The 25,866-nt window shown below is 38.8% G+C and overlaps 2 protein-coding genes across 4 annotated transcripts; both read right to left on the bottom strand.

Annotated features, from left to right (window-relative positions):
* Positions 1–14,128: 14,128 nt before the first annotated feature.
* On the bottom strand, positions 14,129–19,703 carry arl4aa (ADP-ribosylation factor-like 4aa). 3 transcript variants are annotated; one of them, XM_041793477.1, is made up of 2 exons: positions 19,602–19,703; positions 14,129–15,581 (listed from the first exon to the last, which is right to left on the bottom strand). In XM_041793477.1, the coding sequence occupies exon 2, from the start codon at positions 15,478–15,480 to the stop codon at positions 14,878–14,880; it is 603 nt and encodes a 200-aa protein (XP_041649411.1). In that variant the 5' UTR covers positions 15,481–15,581; positions 19,602–19,703; the 3' UTR covers positions 14,129–14,877. The 3 variants fall into 3 exon arrangements, with proteins under 3 accessions (XP_041649411.1, XP_041649410.1, XP_041649412.1); XM_041793476.1 differs by lacking the exon at positions 19,602–19,703 and adding an exon at positions 18,906–19,007; XM_041793478.1 differs by lacking the exon at positions 19,602–19,703 and adding an exon at positions 18,818–18,984.
* A 3,294-nt stretch (positions 19,704–22,997) lies between these two features.
* si:dkey-30e9.6 (uncharacterized protein LOC564083 homolog) lies at positions 22,998–25,082 on the bottom strand. The gene is made up of 4 exons (XM_041794283.1): positions 24,707–25,082; positions 24,296–24,380; positions 23,674–23,792; positions 22,998–23,084 (listed from the first exon to the last, which is right to left on the bottom strand). The coding sequence occupies exons 1-4, from the start codon at positions 25,004–25,006 to the stop codon at positions 22,998–23,000; spliced, it is 591 nt and encodes a 196-aa protein (XP_041650217.1). The 5' UTR covers positions 25,007–25,082.
* Between the last annotated feature and the right edge of the window lie 784 nt (positions 25,083–25,866).

Here is a 25,866-nt window from a genome sequence, read left to right as displayed (position 1 = left end):
TAGCTAAATCAGTAGTTCTCAAAATGGGGGCCGGGGACCCTTGGGGATCCATGAGACACAGCTTTGGGGTCAGCAAAATAATTTAAAATAAGTTATTAAAGTAATGCCTTGTCATTCAAAATCAAATAAATACATATAGGGACCACAGCGCCATAAAACAACCACATAAACCAATGACTCCCATATAAGTCATCCTTGGGCCAATAAAAACTCATATGATTGTGACATATCATGTAAATCTATCACTCATTATGCATCAGTCCCTTTGCACAGGATGCATTTGATGTTCAGGTCCAGTTAGCGTGTAAAGCCACGAAGCCCGCCAAGCTGAAGCGTTATCTGACAACAAAGCATGCACAGTTTAAGGGCAAAACAAAACATTTTTTTCAGACGAAAGGGTGAGGAGTGCATCCACCAGATATAAGAATGGTGACCCTGACCATTGGCTGCTCAAAGTATTGCAAAAAGTAAGAAGCTGTGCTCTATTGGGCAAGAGCTCGTATTTAGGTTGAAGAGTTTAAAACACAGCATCTAGGAATAAAACATATGTCTGAGGGTTATGTGGTGGTCCTGAAAATTTCCTGAAAATTTTCAGCCCTATAAGGGGTCCCTAGCCCCTAAAAATTTGGGAACCCTTGAGTTAAATACACAAACACCACATGCAAATACCGCAGTTTGGCTGTAGACTCTATCCATCCATGCATTTTCTATACCGCTTATCCCGTTGGGAGTCTTGGGGGGCTGGAGCCTATCCCAGCCGTCATTGGGCGAGAGGCAGATCACTGATTAAATGCTCTGTAAATCGGTAAAGTTGCATCACCGATTTTTGATAAAATTATTTTGATGGGTGTCTTTTTGCATATCTTGACTCTTGAATGGAAAATAAGAATAGAAGGAACACATTCCATCCTCTGTTGTCTCTTTTAATTGATACAAAGTCTGGAAAATCCTCTATCAATTGTCCCGTTATTCTGTTTACTTAAGCTCAAATACAAAAACATTTGATTATTTCTGATGGCGTTTTCTCATAGTGAAAGTAGATTAGTGAACCAGATGTGTCTCCTATCCCTCCTCATTCTTTTTTGGTGAGATTTTAATAACAAGCTGAACAAAACCCCACATGACACATGCTGCTTTCTCAAAGAACTGAATCTTGGATGTAAATCTTGACTACTTTGGGGCCTCTCATCTGTCGAGTGATGAAACTCTGCCCCAACCCGTCTGAGTCAACCTCTCGCTGTGAATTTCCCCGCCAGTCAGAGCTTTGGGGAGCAGAGCCTAAACCCAGGGTAATCCCTCATGCCCAAACAAGACCACAGACAGATTTCACAGGCCTGTGCCTCACAATGCCCCGACTGGGCTCTTTGTGGACCCGATTTGTGTCTGGACATGGCTGCGTTATGGATGTTGAGTGGGCGGGACTGAAAGTTCAAGGTCAAAACAGTCGGGAGAATGAAAAAGTCATTCTCACATCTTCTTGTCCAAGTACGCAGGCATTGGCACAGATTTTGTCCTGTTCATGTCCCAGCTGCCGACAGTCACGCTCGCTCAGACGGAGCGAGAGGTGAAAGAGCAATCATCACCTCCACAATGAGGCTTTCACACAGGCTGAGCAGAGGAATGTCACTGCATGAGCACAGTGGCTGTCCACAGGGAAAAACACTGCTGCAGCTCACAAATGTTCCCCCGTAGGTTTGGACTGTCCTCACAAAGTTACATTTATCTCTGCACCCAGTCAAAGTGGCTGCACATTTTTGTTTCACTTCAAGGCCAAAGGATGATGTTTAATCCTGATAAATCCACAATGTTGCTGACTATTAGCAAGTTAAAAGTGCTGCTTGTCCTTCATCCACCTATCTAGAGCCTCAGAATATTACAGTGAAGCATGCTAACCAATAACGTTTCACGTCAGTCCTGCAGATGTTTTAAGTTGATGCTAACTTGGAGCATGTGAGAGTTCGTTTGATGTGTCTGAGTGTTTGAGTAACCTGACCTGACATCACCTGGGATGCACTACACAAAACTCCATCTCTGGTGTCAAAGCTATTTGCTTCTTACAATCAGCCACCCACCTCCTCCCACGTGTGACTTCTGTTTAGTTTAAGGGTATCACATTGCAGATGAATACTCAGAGGAAAGCTGGATCTCCGTTTGAACAATAACCGTCTCATCCCACCTTTGAGTGTGGTCGTTGAGGGCAGCCAGAGCCCTCAGATGTGGTCAGGTGATGCTCTTTGAAGTATGCTAACACCTTAATGTGGTGCAGGTGATTCACAAAGGATTTGTGTTGCAGTCATTCAGACACCCTGTTTCGAAAAGTCATAAATATTGTTGGATAGAGTTGTCAAGATAGTAGAGTTCAAATTTTGATGCTATACAAGTCGAAATCAAAATTGTTTTAATCACATGGTGACAAAGTAGTATTCCCATGTTGGTTCATGTTTTGAAGTACAAAAGTCTGCAAATAAACTCCTGCACAAATTGCACAAACGTTACAAAACTACTGACTATTGCAGAACACTGACTGCAGAAATAACTTGCAAGTTCCAACCGATTCCTCTCCTCTGCACCCATCCTAAGAAGATTTGCAACTTTTCAGTACTATCAATCATTGAAATAATAGAGTTTGAATCATTTTGAAACAAGTGCAGTGTTGGGTAATACTCTTTTTAAAGATCTCATTATGTTCTGAGACAACTGCCATTAAAATGTCACCTGTTATGTTGCTGTGTTTGTTTGTTTGTTTGTTTGTATGTGTACAAGATAACTCAAGAACGGAAAGTTGGATCTTCACCAAACTTTCAGCGAATATTGAGATAGTGACAGGGGACAATCGATTAGATTTTAGTGATGATCCGCACACCCGTTTGGTTTTTCTCGGACTTTGAAATTTTGAACACCATAGTAATCAATGGGAGCGTGAGTTCCTCAGTGGTGCTGCTTAGGCGTGGGTCTGCCGCCTCAGACGGCCATTCTAGTTTATATGTGGTTTGAGGCCAGAAGAAGGCAAAAACGCCTTTAAAATAAAAAAAAAAACACAACACACCAAACCGTACAATAAAAATGAATTATTTTAGGACATTTTAACCCTTAAAAGGGGATCATTTACATGCATTGTAAAATGCAAACCAAGACGATGGAATCCTGCACTGTTGAGTAGCTGAAGATGTACATCAACCAAGAGGAGGAGAAGAATTCCACTTTAAGTACCTCAACAATAAAGTGTTTTCAGTCCCCAGACTCTTACAGAGTGTTTTTAGAATAAAAGGTAGTGGAGCACAGTGGTAAACACTCCACTACCAGTGGTGCACTCAGGATGTTTAAAGGGCAAAATAAAAGGTTATCATACATTCATAGTGAAAGTGAAATCCTGGTTGAGGTTAAGTGTTTTTATTATGATTACTACTACACCTCTGTAATAAAACTGATAAGCACTTATGAGCTCTTTAGACACTGATTTACACAGCTGTACAACTTAGGAGGTCAGCTTCAGCTTCAGTTTGCAGAATGACTACTCAGATGAAGAAGCTGGCACTGGCAGTGTGGAATAGCTAGAATATTTAAGTGCCTGCTCAGGGTAGGGTAGGGTAGGGCACTTTGTCTACTTTGATCCACTATTAGCACAACCTGAAGGAAACTCATCACATTTTGGTAGGGTGACCTGAAGGGCACTTCATCAGATTCATCAAGTTTGGTTGACTGGTATGGCAGCTTAGAGGGTGTTTAATCACGTTTTGTCACCAGGATAAACTGGAGAGGTTAGTGCAACCTTGCAGGCATTCTCTTAGCTGCTTCCATTGGTAGAGCCATCTTGAGGGCACTTTATTAAGTTTTGACCATTGGTGGAATAACCTGGTAGGAACTGCTATGGCAATTAAGAGGGTGTATGATCACATGTGATCCACTGGAAGTGAAACCTGGATAAATCTCATGTCATTTTTTCCACTGGAAATGATACCTGCAGGGATTTTAATCATGTTTTTCCACTGGTAAGGCAACCCTGAGAGCGGTTTCACAATTTATTTTTCCTCGGATAGTGGAACCTTGGAGAAGTGTTTTTTAGTTGTGTCCATTGGAAGAGCCAGCTTATCCTCCAGTGTTGTATTGGAGGGCACACTGGCAGGGCAACCTGGAAGGGGCTATCACATTTGGTCCACTGTAAGGGCAATGTAGACGGTGTCTTATAATGTTATGACCACTGATAGTGCAACACTGAGGGAACTTTATCATACTTGGACCACTGGTAGGACAACTATGAGGGAATTCATCATATTTTGCCCACTAGAAGGACAACCTAGAGAGAACTTTATGTGTTTTTTCCACTGAGAAAGTACCCTACTGGGAACATTTAATTTCTTGCCCTCTGAAACAGTAATTCTAAGGGTGGTTTTTAACATTTGTCCACTGGAAGAGCATACTGGAGAACACTCCATATTGTTTTCTACCATAAGAGAATCCAAGAGGGATCTCTTTGTTCTGAATTCCATTCAATATAGGCTGAAATAATTTGAAAACCACTTGTCACTACCACAAGTCCCAGCATTTTGAGACTTGGAGTTTGTACATTTTTCTTTTAAACAGTTTGGTTTGCAGAAAAATTAATTTATGTTTAAGACAAGGTTGCACATTTTACCAGTAACTTTGAATGTGTTTATTCTAAGAACAGTCAACGAAATCAACTGTAGAAGAAGAGAGTTGCTAAAATGTTTTTCAGGTGATAAAAACATCTTCCTGTTTTGCTTGTGTTCATGTTGCCTCAGCTCCCTCCTTGTCTCCATGGATCCTGAGGATTAATGAAACCAGCTTCTCTTCTCTGCACCAAAGAAAACAGGAGTGCACTTCTCCAGCTCCTCAAACAGCGTCTCTCTCCCCCCCTCCTCCTCCTCTTCCTCCCCCCCTCTCCCCTTGCAGGTGGCCCCGTTCGCTACTTTGAGCGAGGCTTCAGGGCTACAGGAGGAATTCACATGTAAATAGGCCACTCGCTCTCAATAGGCTGGGGGAAGAAAAATGAATCCCGTCATGATAACCTTGCATAATAAGCAGGCTGGGAGTATGCATACATTGCAATGTCGCCTTTTTTAAGTACACAAAGGGATTAATCTCCAAACTCAGCAGAATGAGAGGAGCCTCTGGGGGTTGATTTATGGGAAGTTTAACATTAATGTGTCATGGCAAGGCAGAAAAACAACTTTATAGAAGCGATTTTTGAATGCTCCTCCTTCTACCAGCAGCTTTGTTTACAGTAAAATTCAAAGATGACTTTAGATTGAAAAGAATTCCCTCCTGGTGTCTGGGCGTTAATGTGAAAAGCAGCCGTAACAGTGCTGTAAAGTTCAAGGTCAAAAGAGGCATTCACGCTTTGTCTCACACACACAAACCTGCACACTTCCACTCATGCTCTGTTTCTTTTCTCCTCACACTTATTTTCACCTTGTTTCGAAGCTTGGATTATTTAAATTTCCCTTTAATGAATCTCACTGGGAGCACACGTCCTACCAGTCTGCCAGAATAGCCTCTGTCTCTCATGCTAAGTTCAATATTTCTGTATTTTTTTCCCAAAAGAAAAACAATGAAAAGTACTTTAAAGCACTGGGTTTCAGCTGTTTTATCCACAGGACTGCCTCTTTAACGAGGAATCCAAACCTAAACATAAAAAAAAAAACATTTAAAAGTGTTGAAGTTTGAACTTTGCATGGAACACAAATATGATTAAAAAAGAAGTCCTGGAAAGACATACATACATACGTATTACTGTATGTCACATGGTTTCCCATCATGCAGTCATTTTGGTTATTTTCTGCAGATCTTTAGAATTCAACACATTATCATGGAAAACCAGCCATGTAATCAAAATTAACGAGATAAGACAAAATCTCTATAAACAACTAAAAGCTTGTCTTTATCACAACAAAATGGAGTGAAATAAAAAATATATGTCCACTTAGGGCTTCCATACACCATAGATTTTTTGACACTACTGTTTTTGGTGTGATCCACTGAAAACATAACTTTGCAAAGCAGATGGACACGCCCGTTTCCTTGTTTTTCACTGGCGAATCCATCTTGTTAAGCACCCATCTGAAACGTTTGGCCCTGATTAGAAAGTGACAGGACTAATCAGCGACGAGGGGCAGCACTTTCAGGTGCAGCAGAGTCTTGACATTAACAAGCAGCAGCAAGAGCTGGTGCAGTTATGGAGGAAGAGATTAGCGTGGATGCTGCTAAAGCGCCAGTTTTATCAGAACTTGACAACATTTCTTTGTTAAATGAAGAACAAAGAACAGCAGTGAGTCGTTTTCTTTTCAAAAACAACAAAAGTCGAGTACTTACATGTCTATAGTCGCCATGTTTCGCGTTATTCCTTAGTAGCTGCGTACGCGCAGCTCGATAACTGCTACGTCACGTGTTTTGTTGCTCTTGTCGGCCCGTAGAGATGTGATAGACAGAAAGTTCATCCAATCACACTCTGAGTTTTTTCAAATCCTCTGCCTTTTCTCAAATGTTTCTTATTGAAGCTTTCCCAGATGGATGTGTGAAACAAATCCATCTGGCGTGTCAGGTTACTGAAAACAATAATGTGAGGGGATGACCAGGAGCCCTAATCAGTTGCGACAAGCCTAAAATCAGGCCATGAATAATAGTGTGTAGTGTGTAGCCAGTCTTCTGCAGCTTGTGCTATTGTATTTATTTCAAGAACCTTTCAGAAAACTCCCTTGTTAGGCCTTTGTGTTATTCCTCTGAGAAATTTATTGATTTTATTTGATTTATTTGAAATCTCTGGTATATTCTATGGTGATTTGTCAAACCCCCCCATTTCTATACAGTTGGGAAATTGTTTAAAATGCAAATGGGGAGATGAAACTGTTTTTACGATGACTTGGTGCTTGGTGCTGACATGGATGATTCTGCAACCATACAGTGGCACAATATTCTGATATTGGTTGTTGATTGACCTGTAGAAATCAGGAAAAAAAGTGGTAAAAATGTGTTAAAATTGAAAAAACTGGTGGGATAAAGGGGTGATAACGGATTACACTTTGGAAAATTTGGTGTTAAATGGCAAATGTGTCATTTTTTAAGGCATCTGGAGACCCCGTCTAAGTGTCTCATGACCCCTAAGGAGCCCCCCACCCCACCCCAGAGAGAACTAGTGTAAGCTTTCCCTGGGATGCTGAGTAGTGTGATACCCTGATAATTCGAGCTCACCCTCCTCTCCCAAGCAACCATGTGCAGTAAAAAGTTACCTTCCTAGTTCGGGCTGAAACCCTTGAATACTTTGTATGGAGCTTGCTTCCTGAACCAGGAAGGACATTTTTTAACAGCTTTTCTCCCTCACTGTGAAATCCATCCATGAAACCAAAACAGTGATTTACTTTAATAGTGAATACAAGAGCACCTTTTTATTGAGTCCTTAAAGGGATACTTCAACATTTTGGCAAATTTGCCCATTGCCATAATTCCTGTAGTCTTAGTCAAAGGTTCATTTCCTTTAGTTGTCGGTGCAAGCTGTTTCTAGATCTGGGGGGACTGTTAAACCAGCTGCACCGCGAACGCTATGTTAGCAGACAGAATTTTTGCTTTCCCTCAAACTCATCAAATACACAATCCAACAACTCCAAAACGCTCTTGTGGACAAGTTGTGACCTGCATATTCACCAGCATCGGTTTGATCAGAACTTGACAACATTTCTTTGTTAAAAGTAGGACAAAGAACAGTAGTGAGTTGTTCTCCTTTCAAAAATGACAAAAGTTGTGTACTGACATGTCTATAGCCACCATGGTTCGCATTATAGAGTTCTCTATGGAGTTTACTCCTTCGCAGGGCGCAGGTACGCAGCTCGGTAACGGCTATGTCACGTGTTTTGTTGCTCTGATTGGCCAGTAAAGATGTGACAGACAGAATGTTCATCCAATCACCCTCTGAGTTTTTTTTCAAAGGCTCTGCCCTTAGCCAAACACTGTGTATGAGTGGTTTTCCAGATGGATGTGCGTGCCAGGTTACGCTTTAGCAGCATCCATGCGAATCTCTTCCGCCATAATTGCACTGGCCTCCTGTTGCTGCTTGCTTACACCACGACTTTGCCTCGCCCGAAAGCACTGCCCCTCGACGCTGATTGATCCTGTCACTTTCTAACCGGGTCCAAATGATTCAGATGGGAGCTTTGCATGATGGATTGCGAATCCATCTGCTTTGTAAGGTTAAAGATGTCATCAGTGGAAGTTGGCGGTGCTGAGCAGCACTTCTCCACTCATCATCCAATATTATGTTTTGATTTAAAGCCGTGTGGCAGTGGAAATTACACACAGTGTGTTTAAACCCAGTGGTTTACAGTTAGAAAACATGGGAAAGTTTATTTTTGACACCCAGGGTTCATGTGTTGAAAGTAGCATTGCATTTGCAATTCCAGCTGTTGAATCAGCTGCAAAAACACGTCTGAACACATCAAGTTAAACGCACAAGTTCTTGGCAAAGAGAATAAACAGCATTTCTCAGAAGTGTTACAGTGGGATTCATCCAATTAGACCAATTCAGATTTGTCTGTCTGCTTGTTATCTGCACGTGTAAGCTGAAGATTACAGAATCTAGGCCAATTTAAGTGCAACTAGTGTGTAGCAATGAGACTGCTCATACAACAACAAAGCCTTCAGTAACAGGCTTCCATAGCAACTGTGGCTAAGGCTCATGGGTATTGTAGTATGGGTGCAGCCATTTGTCATTTATCAAACTGTTCCAAAAAGTTGAAATTCTTCAGAGAGATGAAGCAAACATCAAATTAAATTATGCATGAGACTTCTTGATAACTTGAGTTCCCATGTAGAGTTTTACGGGCGTGTCTGATGAGGGACTCCGAGGATATCATTAGGATAGGAAGGAAACCCCATCATGGGAATTTGCAGCGTGGAGAAATCCTTCTGTAACCAAACGCTCCTCCCTGCTGTGAGCTCTGTCATACATTTCAGTAAAAAAATCTCACATGTTCTCACAGCAGGACACTCTGTACAGACTTCACTTGCATGCCGCCCAACCTGGAAAATAACTGACAAACTCGTTCCTGCCTGAGGCGAGAACAGCTCCGGTACTGTATGAAAGCATTAATGGGAGGTAATTCTTGTATGGATGAGCTCCTCCAAACAAGACACGCTGCACTGAGTGGTGTGTTTTTATTTTGTGAGGGTTTGGAGTGGTTTTTGCCAAGCACACCATGTGAGGTTAATGGGTTAATGGATGGCCGGGAGAGATTTATTCACCCTAATCCAAAGATGCTACATCAACACGAGCAGAGCAGTGACCAAGTAAAGCGATTATAGTAGTATAAGTCCCTCTCTGTGGTTTTGAACATATTAATCTGAGTCACCAAAAGTGACGCACAAGACAGGTAATACAATTTTTGAGTTACAGAGCAAATAACACACTGTTCCCTCCTTGCACGTGCTCTGGTAGATCAAAGAAAGGTCCAAAGGAGGATGGGAAGCAGAACGGAACATTTAATTTGATTTACACACCCTGAAAGCTGACCTGGCTGCTGAGAAAAGGAAGAAGAATCAGGAAAAGTGTGCTTATACCTTTGCCCTTTTAAGCTTCCTTCCTTAGCAAACAAGTTAAGAAGAGGCACCTGAGTTTCCTAGCATGATTTGTCAACATGTGACAAAACTGGGGCAATTCTGAGGAGCTGCCAACCAATGCTTGACGTTTATATCAAGCCAGGACTCTTGAGATTCATTCCTTGCCTCCCCGTCTCCTTTTAACTTTCTAAAAAAGCTTTAAAAGCCAAAAAATAGGGGTATAAGCTGCAGTTTCCCGAATCCTTAGAGCTCTATAAATGTGTGAAACCCAGTGCTAAGGACATGTCTTCGCTATTTTTAAGTGCAATAACCCCTCTGAGACGCAGCACCAAAATCCCCACAGCAAGGTCATAATTATCACATTTTAAGTGGAGCAGATATTTATGTGGCGGGGATGTTTGGCGATTCAGCCTGTGAGCAATGCAAACGAACCAATCTGCAGTTTATTTTAGATGACCCAGCTGCCACACGCGGGCCAGCTGGGCTCACAGACATTGATTGTTTCAAAGGAATGGGAGAGCAAATGGTGTTAATGCACGAGGCTGATGCACATCCACGCCCAGCACAGTCCTAAAATACTCCCTGACTGCTGTGCCTCCTGTCCCAGCCTGTTGTACTGGGTCCTGCCTACAGACTGGACTGACAACATTTTAAGTCTTAAGCGCTGCTTGTGTGCTCTGCAATGCATCACTGCACCTATTAACCCTTGGCACTGCAAAAGAAGCCGGCAAAGGGGGAGACATGTGAGGGGGGTTTGGGCTGCGTTTGTGCAATTTTACCTAAGCGTGTTTGTTGCCAGCTCATCACGCCATATGCAAATACTGCAACCAGGAAATGAAATGACAGGTAAATATGCAGGTCACCTGTCAACATGAAAGATTTAAAGTTCTTCCCTTATCATTAACTCAGCTTTCAAAGCATTTCAAAAAATTGGGGATTCTGAGAGTTGCTTGTCCTATATTTTCCCTGTCACAAACATAGGCCTGAGTGGAATGAGAAAAAAAAAACAATATGCAATGATATTGTTCAACAATATGAAGCTTTAACTTAAAGTTTTACATCTATCTGCAGGTTTTCATGTTTTGCACATGAAGAAAATGCAAAACGTTCTCCTGATTCTAAAATAAAAGGTTGCTGCACACGTGAAAAATAAAATTAAAAAATTTTAAGACATTTTTCAGCCACAAATTAAGGTAAATAAAGTTTTTTAAAGAGTGACTTTAAAACCTCTGGGTTTCATATGTGACTCAGTGGTTTTGATACTGGGTTCCAAGTTAAAAAGCTGCAAAAGACCTCAATCAATGTTTACCCCACAGCAATCTGTATTTTATATCCCGAGGCCAAATGTCCTTGAAGTGCATTTCCTCATCTTCTCCTTCCTCTCTCTTCCATGTGTGGTTTGTGAAAATGCAAAATGTTGCCATAAATTAAGAAATAAGCACCACAGATTGTCATGTGAATAAGGAAGTTCAATGAAGAAGTACAATAAAATCATTTACAGTGTATCAGCCACCTACATTTTAGATCTCTTATTGGTGGAAATAAGACATTTTGAGACATGTGACCTTAAATTTGAATCCTACTGGAGAATTCTCCTGAATGTGCTTGGACTATGAAAATAAAACCTTAAAATGTTTTTTTGTCCCTCACCACCTGGGTGTCACTTAATCTCAGAATACCTTCTTAGCTTGGGCTTCATTTGAATGCATCAAAGTGGTGTGACTGCATAGACATTATACCTTAATTCAACAGGACTTCAGCATGTATCTACTGAGAAATTAAAGTATTGGTAAAGCCATTCAAAGTTTAAGATTCAGTGGTTTCAGATATTTTCCAGAGGTTGTCACAGTAGAAAAATGTTTGACTCCAGTAAAAATCAAATAGTTTTCAAGGGTGGTTTTAGTGATTTAAGGGCTCCTGGAAAAGACCAATTTATTTCATACACAATGAAAAATATTCAGTTAAAAAAGCCGTAAGAGCACCAGACAGACCCAAATAATCTTAGTTATAGCTATCTATACAAATACCCAACAGCTGACACTTATTTCCTCTCTCGGAAGAACAGCACACTGCAAACTCCACGTCTCTGTCAAGGTGTAACTAGCAAAACACAAAAATATTCATGCTTATAATGGGGGAAATATCTGTTCTTTAGCCATGAGTCTGTTTCTTAGTTACTACATGCCATTTTACTGTACTCTAATCCATCCATTCATTGTTTCAGTATGTCTACAGTGATCTATAGCTATCATTTGCTTGAAATGAAATACTTCTTTGGTAATTTTAGGGGTTGAATATGGCTGTTGGGACACTTTTTTGGATAATCAAACAAAATTTTGTTGCTGTTAATTTACTATTTGCATCTTAAAACACATCTTAGGCTACATCCATACTGCAGGCTTTAATTCTGACCTTCTGCCTAAATCTGTTTTTTTATTTTTATTTTTGTAAAGCTGTTCACACTGGAGTTGAATTCTAATAGATCAGAGCTGATCGCACCAGCTGTACGTGAATTCAAACAAACCTAGTTTGAACACAAGTTCTTACAACAGAGTTTAAGCCCTCCTAACACGCGAGTCGTTGCACCAGCTGAGATAGTTTCAACATAGGCTTTAGTTATAGCTTAAATTTTACACCAAACTTCTACTCGGAGTAGTCTTTTGAAAGATATAGCTGTTATGATAGTTTTGAAAGGTGGCATAACTTGGTGGATGTCAGCAGTGTGTCTTCCATGATCAATAACACTGTTGTTTTCCATGAGCTGAGATCATTTCCACTGACCACCTTTAAGTTATCTTGTGTTATTAGTGAGAACACATCTCGATGTCAGTGTTATTTTATAGTGGATCTAGGTTTAGGCTGTAGTCTTTGGTAAAACACTTTCAGTGCTGTTTGAGGATTAATGACAGTTAGCATTTTTAGCCATTAGTCAGAGACACAACAAACTGTGACAAACACTGAGTAAAAAAAAATGCTCTTTATATTTTGTTAGTTTGAATGTACAAGATCAACTGTATGTTTCCATGTTGCCACCAACCAATGACACAACTTTGTCATAACTTAGCTGGTTTTAATGTACAGTTCAGTGTAGACTGTATGCCATAACTTTAAAGGGATATTTCAGTATTTTTGAAGTTTGGCCGTGTGAGGTACCTAGCAGTAGAAGTAGCATTAGCTTCCAGGGATTTCAGTGAGCACTGCTCTTTTAAGAATGACTCACTGGTTGTACTGGCCAGGAAGCTAGACTATACAGCATAACAGATGGGTACAGTTTCACTGCGCCATTGAAAGAGTTTTTGGTAAAAATGGGGCACAAAACAATGTTGGCTCAAGCATTAGAATATTAAAAATTTCAAAACATTTTATTTTTATTTTTTTACCCAGAAGGCCTTTGTGTTTTGTCACTATTTTGCAATGCAGGCTTCGGCTACCGGTTATATGCTCTTGCATTGCAAAATAGTGGCAAAAACACAGAGGCTTTCTGGGTTAAATAAAAAATAAATAAATAAAAAATTAAATGCTTCATCATTTTTCAATAGTGTGTATATTTGAGCCAACATTTTTTGTAGCTCATTTTAACCAAAAACTTGCTAAATTCCTGAGAAAACCTGTACCCATCTGTTACACTGTTAAGTCTAGCTTCCTGGCCAGTACAACCAGTGAGTCCTTCTTAACTACTGCTACTTCATATGGCCCAACTTAAAAAATACTGAAATATACCTTTAAGCCAGATCTTCTGTATATCTGGTGTTAACAGGCTGCAGATATGTATCTGATTTAGCACCACATATGAAAGTGGCCTGAATCTGACATGAAAAATCTGATTTAATGTTTTATGCTGTTTACACAGCTGGAAAATATCTGATATGATTCACATATAAGCAAAAAAACAAAAAAAAAAACAGACTTGGGTCACTTTTAACTGCAGTGTTAACATAGCCTTAATCACCAAAACTAATTTTAGATGTGTGCGTCTGATTTGACACACCTAGATTTCCCCAGTATTGAGGCTCCTTGGAGCACAAGATGTCATGCAATTGCCAACCTTTGCACTATGATGGAATTGAAGTCCTAGACACCTAATACTGTCTGACTTACTCTGAAGGTTTTTTCCAAGTTAAGAACTTGTCAATACCACTGACCTTTAAAAATGCATCTTTTTAAAACAGATAATACTAAAATTTCAAAAACTTTTAGAATCCTCCATACTATCATTTTTAAAGTTATTCGAAATGAAACAGAGGAAGATTTTATAATACAGTGGAGAGTATAGACTCACTTGGCTTGTGTTTTGTTTTTCTTAAACACCTAACATCTCATTCACGTGATGGAAATCCTGTAATGTCAGCTTCTCAGCAGCAACCAGGAGAGAATTTATGGTTTAATGGCTTCTTAAAGGGCGCACTGACAGATTGCTTCACATAGTGTTTGCTTCAACAACACTCCCTGCACTCTCAAACATGCTCGTTAATGCTCAAGTATGCATCACCCCAATGAAACAAAGGCTGCAAACTTGCATGCATTTTAAGTAACAAAGTCATAATAATACCCTCCAGCATCAACATTGCTCTAAATGTGCTTTATTAAGCAAAACATAATGCATAACCTGTCTAATGACAATGTTGTCAACATGGACCAGCTACAGTAGCATCTGTTTTCTGCCCAAACATTTCTGTGAAAATCCAACACATTTGTTCTATTTAAACTTGTAAACTTCATACGAAGTAATAATCTAAAGTGCTCTTAAAAATGAGAGATAAAAGCCATCAAACAAACCGATAATAATGCATGGTAATACTTTTCTTGAACAAAGAAAGTCCAGTGTAAAAAACATGAACAAATTACATATAAAACAGTGAAATTAAACTGATGATTCATTGAACCCCTGGTGTAATAACCTTCAATCGCTCACCAATTTACCCTTCAACTAGTGAAAACTTGTCTTAAATTATTTTTGGTAAAATATTTTGGAAAAGCCATTCATGAAACATACAGCATCCACTTCTATCACCCATCCAGCCACCAAACCCTCAGTGCTTTTGATCTGTATAAACTCTTTATAAACATATCCATACATGTCTGAAACTTTCTCATCTTCATACTGTAATCCTCTTTTTGTATCACTTCCTGATCAACAGCATCATCACAACACCAAAGCCGGGAATCCTACATCTCAATTTTGGACTGATAAAACTCAGCATGATGAATCTGGACCTGCACCCAGAAGAGGAAAGGAGAGAAGAGCATCCTTAATTTCCTTCATTTAAAAAAAAAAAAAAAAAAAAGCAGTCACAAGTCTTTCTCATGATGACTTTATCTCTTTTTCCTCTGCTGCCGGAGTGCCTTCCTCCTTTTGAGGATCATGTCATGGAGTTTCTCCAGGCCATCTCTAAGTCCGTCTCCGATGATGGCGCAGGCTGGCTGCAGGTGCCAAGGGGTCGCAGGGCCCAGTTCTTTCAGCGCCAACAGTTTCTCAATTTCCGCTAGTCCCAAAGAGTGCCTTAAGTCCTGTTTGTTGGCGACCACCAACAGAGGCACCCCCTGATTCTCAGACGTCTTGGCGATCTTATGGAGCTCCGTCTTAGCCTCCTCCATGCGCTCCGCGTCGACAGAGTCCACCACGAAAATGATGCCGTCCGTGCATCGCGTGTACGACTTCCACAAAGGGCGAAGCTTCTCCTGACCGCCTACATCCCAGAAGTGGAACGTCCCGGTCCTGTGGCCGCCCAGAGACAGTTTCACCTTCTCTGCATTGAAACCTTTGGTGGGCACCGTGTTCACAAACTCATTGAACTGGAGTCTGTACAGGACGGTGGTCTTCCCTGCAGAGTCCAGGCCCAGGATGGCGATGTGGAACGACTGAAAGAACGGGATGTTTGAGATGAAGCCGGGCTGCTCTGACAATCCGTTCCCCATCTTTCCTCATGAGGAAGGATTGGTGATTTAGGAGATTTGATCCAGTTGTCTGGCAATAATCCTAAGAGCTGATAATATTCCAGAACGACGGCAGCAATGACCTAAAAACATATTGCATGTTATTTTGGGTGAAACACAGATTTACAGGAGCATTTGCACTTTAACCAAACCATGTAACTTTAACTTTACAGCCTCTGGAGCCAAAGCTGTCAATAAAAGAATAAAAGCACAGTGAATTTTCTATGATAATATTCCTCCTGTTGATTTAAGACATCAGGAGCTGACTTTTTATGGCCTGAAATATTGCAAAGAAGTGGAACAGGCTGAGAAAAGTCAACAAAATGAGTAATAGAACTTACATAACAAAATCAATCAAAAGTTTGACAAGTTAAGCCACCTTAAGCTCCTGATTATACCATACTAGAAAAGACTGTAACGACAAAACACTGGTGTTTGGTTTCATCAACTGTGCATGTTAAATGCTAATAAATCTGAAACTTTGTTTTGTTATTTCTCAAGTATCACAGTAGCCTTTTCAAACTGTATTAATACTTCTCATTTGGGCTGGGTACTGTTTTTGTAGCTTTTAAGATTAATTGATGATATAGAAATAGTATAAAGTAGTTAATGTGACTGGGCAAAACAAATAGATGCCAGGTCTCACGCTAGGTAAAACACTAGGAGCAAGATGTTTATTGACTACAGGATAATCTTTTTAAGATTTAAGTTCAAGCAAGGAATTTTGATTATAATCTTTTCTAATGTTCATATTAACATTGTGCAGCTGGCTGTTAATAATAGAGTCTGTGTGACATCTGGTATTTGGCTCATGTGGACATGAGTTATGGCTGACTTGTTTTTGTCCTTTCTTTACAGGAAAAATATCAGGATATTTAGCTATATTGTGAATTGTCAATGTTTAAAACTGAGATATTGGCCGGTCAAAAATATAAGTCGTATGTATGAATAAGTTTGAGGAGTTTTAGGCTGGACCAAGAAACCTACGTCAGCTGAAGTCTTTTTCCTTGTTCATCCTCATTTCTTAAACTTTAAAGCAGTGGTTCTAAACTGGTGGGTTGGGACCCAAAAGTGGGTCGTGGAGCAGTTTTTAGTGGGTTATGAATGTATCTGGAAAAATGGAGGCAGAAGTCTATATATTATTGTGATAATGATTAAAAGTAAATTTCTTTTCAATATTTAGACTCATTGATCTCTTTTTCTTGCAATAAAAAATACTTTTACCAAGATAATGAAGTAATACTCTGAAAAACTGGCTAAAATGTACACATTATCACAGGGAAAGGGGTTGCAAAGCATGTCCAGTGTTAAGTTTGTTGACTAAAAATGTTCATCAACAGCCTTTATTTCCATGACAAAAACTAGACTAAGACTAACAAAAACAGATCTGTGATGACTAAAACTGACAAACACTTAGTTTAGTTTTCATCAAGATGAATAAAACTGTAGTTTTTGTTGGACATTCAAAATCCGTGATATTTCTCCACTGTGGGTAAATCTGTCAAAAAACAATGTAGCTGTGGCTATTCTGCCTCTCCACTGTAGGAAGCAGGGACCCCGGGTTTGGCAGGGTGCAGAGAACACTGACTTGGTACCAGATTTAGGCAAGTAAATAAATGCTTGGACTAAAAGTAAAGACTAAAATGTGAGGACTTTTTATGGACTAAAACTAGACTAAAATGTTTTGAGTTTTCGTCCACTAAAACTAGACTAAAACTAAAGAAGAATTGAAATGACGAAAATGTTACTAAAACAAGCGTGAAATCTTTTGGAAATTTGGGTTGTGATTTGTCATCAAAGATATTGGTGGGTCCTGAGGCTGGACTGGTTGAGAACCACTGCTTTAAAGTGTGTTTTAAGGCTTTAAGTATCAAGGTCTAAACTACATTTATCTATCATTATCAATATCTGTATGGGACAAAATGAATTTGTAAATTTAAGAATGTAGGATAACTGCAAAAATATAATAGCATGCATCCCTACTGGTAATTTTTCCTCACTTCTTTGTGTGTAACAATCCTACTCTGACAACATTTTCTTTCACATGTGGCCATAAAGACAGATCAGAGTTTGTTGAAATGGTGAATTCCTCTGTACAGTAAAAAAAAATTCTCTAATTCAATTCAGCAGTTAGGTACTCCGGGTGAAAGCAGTACACTGACTTGACACAACTAGATGAACATTTGCTAACCCTATTTATTGATGCCACATTATTTGCCAATGGCTGTTGCTTGTCAACACACTGACACAAATGTCAAACTGATGCATCAGTGCATCCTTATGTGTCATCACTCAGCTAACAAATATCAGGATCTGGTTTTAATGCATGTGGTCCATCCCTACATAACAACAAATACATTGAGTGGTTTCAACAGTGATGCTTCTTTGAATTTTTATATTTTAGAATAGTACCATAGTGGCACTTAAAAGCTACATTTTTAGTATAAGGTTGAATCATATCAGTATGCATAATGTCTCCCACACCAATGTCAGGGTTAGCGATGAAATTAATGTATTTTACTATCATGTACAGTATCAAAATGTTATCACGTCATACAAAATGACATTTTATGCACAAGTTAAAGCCATTGCTGCAAATGCTGTGCCTTGGCAGATCAAACCTAAACACTGACAGTAAAATATGAGCCCTGGATTAATTTAAATCTACACAAGACATATAATTAGAAATCATGAGCAGACACTTACATGACTTTGTAGTGTTTTGTGTAAATATGTTTATCAAGCATATTGCGTTGTTTTAGGTTTGTCCATGCCATAAATGATATCAGGGAAGTATAAGCACTGATGTGAAAGACCACACTAGAGTTAAATGCCCAGTTATGATCCTATTCTGTCAAAGTCCACAGGGGTGTATTATTTAATATAAACCCACTTTAATGACCCGGAAATGAGCAAGACACTCTATCTTATCTACATCAAAGACAAAGTAAATTACCTTTCTGTAAATCATAGCATTGTCCAAACTACAATGACAAAAAAATAACTAGATTATATTTCTATTTTAAGTTTTCAGTAGATGCAGATTTTATTTGAAGAATCAAACATTTGCTCCTTTGAAACAACATTATTTCCTAACTTGATTACATTCATTAGTATGATGCAACTAGGCTTTAACATTGTTAGGGGCCTTGACGCTTGTTTTGCGTCAATTCCAGTCAACTATAACATTAAAATGTATTAAAATACAGAAGATGTTGAAATGTTTGAGTGTTTTAAAGGAATGAGATCAAAATTTCCGAGGGCTATCAAGCAGGTGAAGAGATGCATCTTTATGTCCTCTGTGAAATTGGTTACCTACCAATCTGAGCAATCTCACTCAATATAATCCTCTTTGAACAAAAAAAGCGTTCCTCTCCAGCGTCTAAACAGCACGGAATTCAACTCACTTTGTATTTCCTCCTCTTATGTCGGCAACACGACGGAAAATCCTTCCCAGAAACAGAAACACTCCCTGCTCTGTCCTCGGTGTACCCGTGTGTGGATCTACTGCTGATGGCACTGCTGTCAGTTTGGCTCCACGCCCATACGAACACTGCGGACGCATGTGATTGGTTCTTGGTCTCAGTTTTCTTACAGCTGATTGGCTTAGAGGGCTGTCAATCATGTATCTGCCCGGGAACCAGGATCACCTGTTGCTCCGTCTGTATGTCACACCATTTTACTTTTTAAATGAATAATTTATCCCTCCGTGACCACAAACAGAGAATTGCTGAAAGGTTTGTATCGACTTTCTTTATTGAGAAAAAACGTCTGGAGAAGCGAGAAAGGTACTCTTTGTTTAAACTTGAACATGAGTTCTTTAAAATGTTTTTAGAGACGTTTATTAGTTCAACAACCAACAGATACAGAACTTTCCAACGACTACAGCAAAAACTAGACGTTCATATGTCGTTATAACAGCCACGGTCATTTTGAGCCACGAACTTAGTGCTTCATGTCCAGCCACAAGGTTTAGTAGCCCATCCTAAAACAACGTCGACCAGTTTTTCAGCCTAAAACTCTTCGACATAGTCATAGATAAGCAAACGTCTGCTCGTAGCTGCACCATAGCAACCGTAGCCATGAGTAAAATTCGGACTTACCGTTGACTCAGCGCGTGAAGATAGTCTGTTTTCTCTTTTCTGTCCTCGCGCGTGTGTGGCTCCTCTGTAGCAACAGCACCGCCCCGTTCATCCGCGTGTTTTTGTTTGAAATGATTGGTCAGGGGGCAGGAAAAGCCCCACGCTGACAACAGCGGCACACCATGCGTGAAGGATAGCAAACAGTAAAAGGCTTCCATTCCACCGACTTACATAAGCTGTTTCTGCTTCTTCGCGCTTTTAGGACATAATGACTGGAATGATGTTAGCATGTTTTACACTGAGACCGGGAATTTAACTGAAAACCAGGGGTAGTTCGTGGTAGAAGAGCCCTCGGGAGTGCTAATCACTCTGTTCTCACCATTAAAGCTTCTGTAAGGACTTTTAAGTAGATATTAACACACTGAGATATTCCTTGATAAATATGAACCACATAAGTAGACACTAACATCATATTTTTGAGAACTATAAAGCAAATTTCAGTGTTTGTAACAGCAGAGCATGCAGCAAAAGAGGGCAAGTTAAATAAAAGAATGAAAAAATTTTGCTATCACTTGCTTTGAAATGTTTGTGTAATGACAATAGCTGTGTGCCTTAATTCTAGGCTAATTACCTGAATCACAATTAATTAAGGGGCTGAATTGGCGCACTTTAAAGAAAAAATTGCATTATCATATGATTTTTTTTTTCAGGATGCACAGATACTGACACCAGTATTGGGTATCCATGCCAACAGCAAGCCTCAATACTCAAAACAAACTGCGGATACTGTACTCAATATCATTTACAGCAGTGGTTCTCAACTGGTGGGATGGGACCCCTGTTTTTCTTCTCCATGTTACTCTTATTCGAAACAAGAATAACAATGATCATCCCCTTCAATATAGCAATTGTTATTAAATTTGCAATATGAACCAATATTGCGATTAGAATTTATTTTTAAAATTTATTTATCCCTAGTTTAGTTTATCCGGTTATATTGTTATAATAAAGAATGATTTAATACTTGTGTTTGTTTAACAGCACATTAGATGGGGAACTTAAAAATGATTGCACATTAAATCCCAATCACAATAATGGGAAAAATAATCGCAGTTAGATTATTATTGCAAATCGTTCAGCCCTAGTTTCTGGAAGTAAAAGTTGCACCAAAAAGTCCATGAAACTCATTTTAAACAAATTCATTTTTTCCTTTCTCTCTAATTTGGCACGTTTGTTCTGTACCAGGTCCAAACTTTATATTTTTTATCAAATGAACCCAATTGGTTGAAAAACTGGCGAACAACAGTTTGAATCAAAATGCTGTTAAAAGGATGTGGTTAATTGTGATTCACTAAAGAAATGCTTAGATTAGTTGTGCTAAAATAATTGTAATCTTTTGACATCCTTACTTAATACACATGAACAGGGGAAGATCTTTAAAAATATTATGTCTGTCTTTGTCAACAAAGGGCGCAGGAAAGTACACCAACCTTGAGTTATTTACTGAACATTTAAGTATCATCTAAATCAGCAGTACCAAGTGTTGTAGTGATTTAAGTACCATTATTACACTTGGCACTTTTACAAGCACATTTAAGCTGAACAGTTATAGCTAAACTGGAAAACTGTTCCACTGCACTACTACGACTATAAAAGAATCAAGGGAAATTCAAAACTTTCCAAAAGTTTGACAGTAATTCAAAATTAGACTATCTTGACATTTCTTCCAGGCTTTGAAATTGCCAGCATATTTAAACTGAAAGATTTTGCATCTTGTTGTCATCACAAACGGGAAATAAAATGAGATAAATGACCTTTTTTGTGCTAAAATAAGTGACAAGCCACATTTACACTGAAGTATTGTTGTCCTAGAGCCTTAAAATATTGTTCTCTATATGTAAGAAAGCCAGGTTGTTTAGTATAGTTCCCAGCAAATACCACATTGTTACAATTTTAATAGTATTGTCTAAAAAGAATAACATTTTTAAATGAAAATTTTAATTAACCCTAATTTTTAAGTTTGTATGCCTTTATTTGGATAGGGAAAGGATGGAAAGACTGGGCAATGACATGCAGGAAAGGAGCAGTAGGTCACACCAGAACCCAAACCAGATGCTTGGAGGAATATAGCCTCTGTACATGGGGCACAACTTAACCATTAAGCCCACCCGACACCGTAATTAATACCAATAAAAAAATAATCACAAGTGTCAAAGTGAAATTGAAGATATTGATTTTTTTACTTTTCATGCGACCTTTCTAAACCCCACTGTTTTGAAAGTGAACATAATAACATGAGCACAATTCTTGTGTCTACTGTGTGTAATTACATTTTTTTAAAGATTTTAAAGAATCAAATCTCTAAAATATCTCTCCTGAATTCTGCTGCTTTTTAATTTTCTCCTAAACAGAGTTTTCTCCTGCTGCCATCAGCAGTGGAAAGAAAAGTGGCATTCAAGCATGGCACATGGATTCCATAGGGTCTTATGGTGTAATGCAGTAACTATTCCTTCCTTTTTATATTTAGACCATGAGTTATGCATAGACTCACAGATGACTCCTTAAACACATATGTGCAGCTATTTTAGATGTGCCTTTAACATGTGCAGGCTTCACATGTTTATCGTTCTCGGGGTCCTGAAGGAACAGCTGCAAGCGGACCAGTGGGCGTGCACATAATGTGGTGTGATGAACCTTTTGACACTGAAGTCACTGCATGGCTCAAGCCTTCAACATAAATCTCCAAGAATTCTTTATGAAGGATGATCATAGGATAATAAAACACTCAAGTAGAGGTACAATTCCCACATTTAGATTCTTACAGAAGAAGTATTTGTTGGTAAATCAGTGGTCATGAGATGGTCAAGAGAAAAATAAACAGATTTTATTGTGCTATAAAACGGAATCTAATATTTTTGGGGCTTTCCACTAATCTTTGCTTTCTTGTGAAATATTGAATGGTTAAACAAACAATGATAGAGGAGGCTGTCAGCACCAGAAATAAAGCTGTAGGTTGTCTTAGCAGCACCATCGAATGATCTATGGTATTTGATTGATTTGGTTTGCGAACTTTGACTTGTTGCGATACCTGAGAGTTACATGTTATGTTTTTGTAACAAAGAGTTTGTCTGAAAAGCAAGGTGTAAGTAGCCTACATATAAAGAATAGGAGAGTAAAATGAGACAGTATTTACCCATGACTTGGAGTTGAGTTTAAATTTAAAGTGGCAGAGAACAAATAGTCTCATAGTGCAAGTCTAATTTGCTTTTTATAGTCAGTTTCACAACTCAGCAATACTAAAATTCACTTAAACCAGTGTAGTTTGACTTCAGCACTTTCAGCACTTATTTTTTTAAACATTTAATTCCTAATTTTCAAATGTTTAAAGAAGCCTAATGTGAACATATAAAGATAGAGTCATGATTTATTTTTCCAGGATCTTGAAAGTTTCTCCTCCACTCGATCCAAGAAAGCGCTGTATGCTCCTCTTCTTCGTCCGTGTCTCTGTGAAGCAGAAATGGAATCTTTTTAAGTTAAATGTGAAAAGATATCTGTTTCTTTTGTTAAATGTTCCTCTTATTTCCAAAATTAGAAACACACAAGGTGGTTGGATCACTTCTATTGGCGGATTTGAATACAAGCAATCGTATCCTGAAAATAAATCCCTTTCTTAAATTTTGTAGAGTAAAAAGCATGAAAAGGACAGTGTTTCCCAAGGATTGATGTTAACCTTGGGTGGTAGGGGTGACTTTTATTCTCCCACTGAATTTCAATACAAGATTTTTCCCCTCAAAAGTATTGATTAAGGCACCATTAAGGCACCGTCACCGTATAAAAAGTATTGAGAATCAAACCCTATCTTCAGACACTGGAGGGATTTAGTAGTAGATTCCTCTCTCTTGTGCGTGGATGGGGATTATATACGGATTAAAAAAGCAGAAGAAAAATTGTTTAAAAAACATACTTGGGTGGTTTTAAATACCTGGGTGGCCCATCGAAGTAAGAATGTATAGGGAACACTGAAGGAGAAATACTCAAGTGCACTAACATATTTGTGGTTTATTATGTAATAGTAAAACTAATCACCACTCACGGTGTAGGAAGCTGATTTTGGAGGGTAGGGTGTTTGAGGCAGTAAGAGACCTGCATCCCATTGGGGCTCTGGAGGTTTGAAGGTGTCCATCTTTGTCCTGTCTTCTCTTGTACAGCAGTCTGACTCAGATCTGATGGTCTGAACTGGAAAAGAATGCATACCATTTCATAAACAATCAGTTTAAACAATTATATAAAGAAGCTTTACCTTTTCACTGGTTAAGATTTGCTCTTTAAAGAACTGGTGGTGACATACAAAACGGAAATAATCTTCAAATCAATTGATAATATAATGTAGAGATAAAATATAAAGTAGGTTCAGGTTACTTTATTTGTACCCATAGGTAGATTTGTTTTACAGCCAGTGAGATTACAGCATCCATTATTTCACACAAGACATGAACTAAACAACAGAAAGAATGAGGCTAATTTAAAACCTGCTAAAACATGACCCCAACCCCCCACCCCTTGCCTGAAAAGTGACACAATATGCTAAAAACATGAAAAGATAAAAAGATGAAAATGCTGAAGGTTTCATCAATAATGACATAAAAAGGGAGTGAGGTACCATCTAATAAAATCAGTGAAAAACAAATGAAAAGAATGTAAGTAAAACCACTTACTTATGTCCAAGGTCTTTAATTTTAATTTCAGGTTACCAGGGTCTCTCTCATATGTTGTCACCATGTCTGGAAGATCCTCATCAAGCTAAAAGCATCAGAATAAAGTAAATTTTTTTTCATTGTTATTCATCGCCATCTTGTGGTTAAATAAAACATTACAATTCCCATTTGAAAAGGGAGTTGTATTACTCCCACTTTTTAGAAACACTCTTCTTAAAGTAGAAATACTCTTCTAAAAAACCAGCAAGTAAAAATTTAGAGGTTACTATATTTATTTGAAGTTCCAAGTAAAATCACACTCTGTTTTTTTCTGCAACATGGGCCCTGTGTCTTGCACAGTTTGATTGCTAGTCTCCATTTTGTTTCAACATTAATATACAACATAATTTTGTATTTGTTAGGTACACTCACCGGTCTGAAGTTATGTGGTTTGGGGTTCTTGTACGGTCCATAAGAATACTTCCCAGTCCTGACGAATATCATCTCAGACTCCAGGGCATCAGGAGGCCTATATGATGTGACAAAGTCTGGAGGCTCTTTCCTCTGGTAACTCTCATGTGAAACTGCTGGAAAAGTTAATCTGATCCTCCTCTTTGTCTCACCAAATTGAGGTACAGCTGGATTTGAATGTCCTTTTTTCTCTTTCTTTTCAGGAACTGTCAAAGATCTGTACAGTCTTACAGAGAAATCTGGCGGCTTGATACTCCACATGTCACTGTGGCTCTCGATCTCTGGGAGAGTGAACCACTTGCTTCTTGCTGCAGAGAGTTGCTGACTTGCAGAGAATTGTGCTTTATCTTCAAAACGGACTGAGGTCAGTGGATGCAACAGGCTATAAGGCATCATTTAAATACAAAACAAGCTTACCTTCCTGGAGCTGTCTCCTGCCATTTACTTCTGGAGGCTCATGAGCTCAGATCATGTAAGAGCCATAGCCTGAAGCCAGATTTATTAAGTATTTGAATTTGATTGTTCCTAAGTTTTACAGAGAGTTGCTCGGGTACAAATCCCTTTAAGACTGAGTGACATCACAGACTTGGATGCAGCTTCAGGAGAAAGTAGCAGACGGATGCAAAAGGCGTGAATACAGGCACAACAAATAAAAAGTGCTGCTTAGTAACAAGCACCTTTTAACAAAGAGAATTAAGTCCAGTGGGCTGAGCTCAGTAAGACAAAAGCAAAAGCTTAGCAACCATGTAAACAAATTCCAGTAATGCTTGATATCCTCTTACTGTACCAACCCATTTAATATCAACCACGTAGAAGGTCAAATTTACAAACATATAGTCTGATATGTAGTTATACTCTCACCATTTGTATTGGAGAGAAGGAAGCTTTAAAACAGTGCTGCAAAAGCTCAAGTATAAAATGTCTGTTACATGCTTAAAAAGAGTATAATACAGTAAGGACAGATGGTCAGGTACAGGTACACTGTATTCAGACCCTGTTCACTTTTTCAATTTTGTTATATTGTAGCCTGAAGTAAAAACTGAATTTTAGTTTTTTTCAGATTTATCATGAGCAAAAAAACCTGAAATATCACATTGACATTGGTATTCAAATCATTCACA

This window comes from Cheilinus undulatus, linkage group 8 (genome assembly GCF_018320785.1).
Source record: "Cheilinus undulatus linkage group 8, ASM1832078v1, whole genome shotgun sequence".
In the NCBI taxonomy this organism is placed as follows: Eukaryota; Metazoa; Chordata; class Actinopteri; order Labriformes; family Labridae; genus Cheilinus; species Cheilinus undulatus.
This window is presented reverse-complemented; position numbering and strand designations above follow the sequence as displayed.

What these genes read in the sequence shown, in the direction of transcription:
- arl4aa (XM_041793477.1), bottom strand. Translation starts at nt 15,480, where the DNA reads ATGGGGAACGGATTGTCAGAGCAGCCCGGCTTCATCTCAAACATCCCG.
- si:dkey-30e9.6 (XM_041794283.1), bottom strand. Translation starts at nt 25,006, where the DNA reads ATGTGGAGTATCAAGCCGCCAGATTTCTCTGTAAGACTGTACAGATCT. An exon ending in AACCACATAACTTCAGACCG is followed by an intron (nt 24,381 to 24,706) that starts GTGAGTGTACCT and finishes TGATGCTTTTAG; the next exon opens with CTTGATGAGGATCTTCCAGA. An exon ending in ATTAAAGACCTTGGACATAA is followed by an intron (nt 23,793 to 24,295) that starts GTAAGTGGTTTT and finishes GATCTGAGTCAG; the next exon opens with ACTGCTGTACAAGAGAAGAC.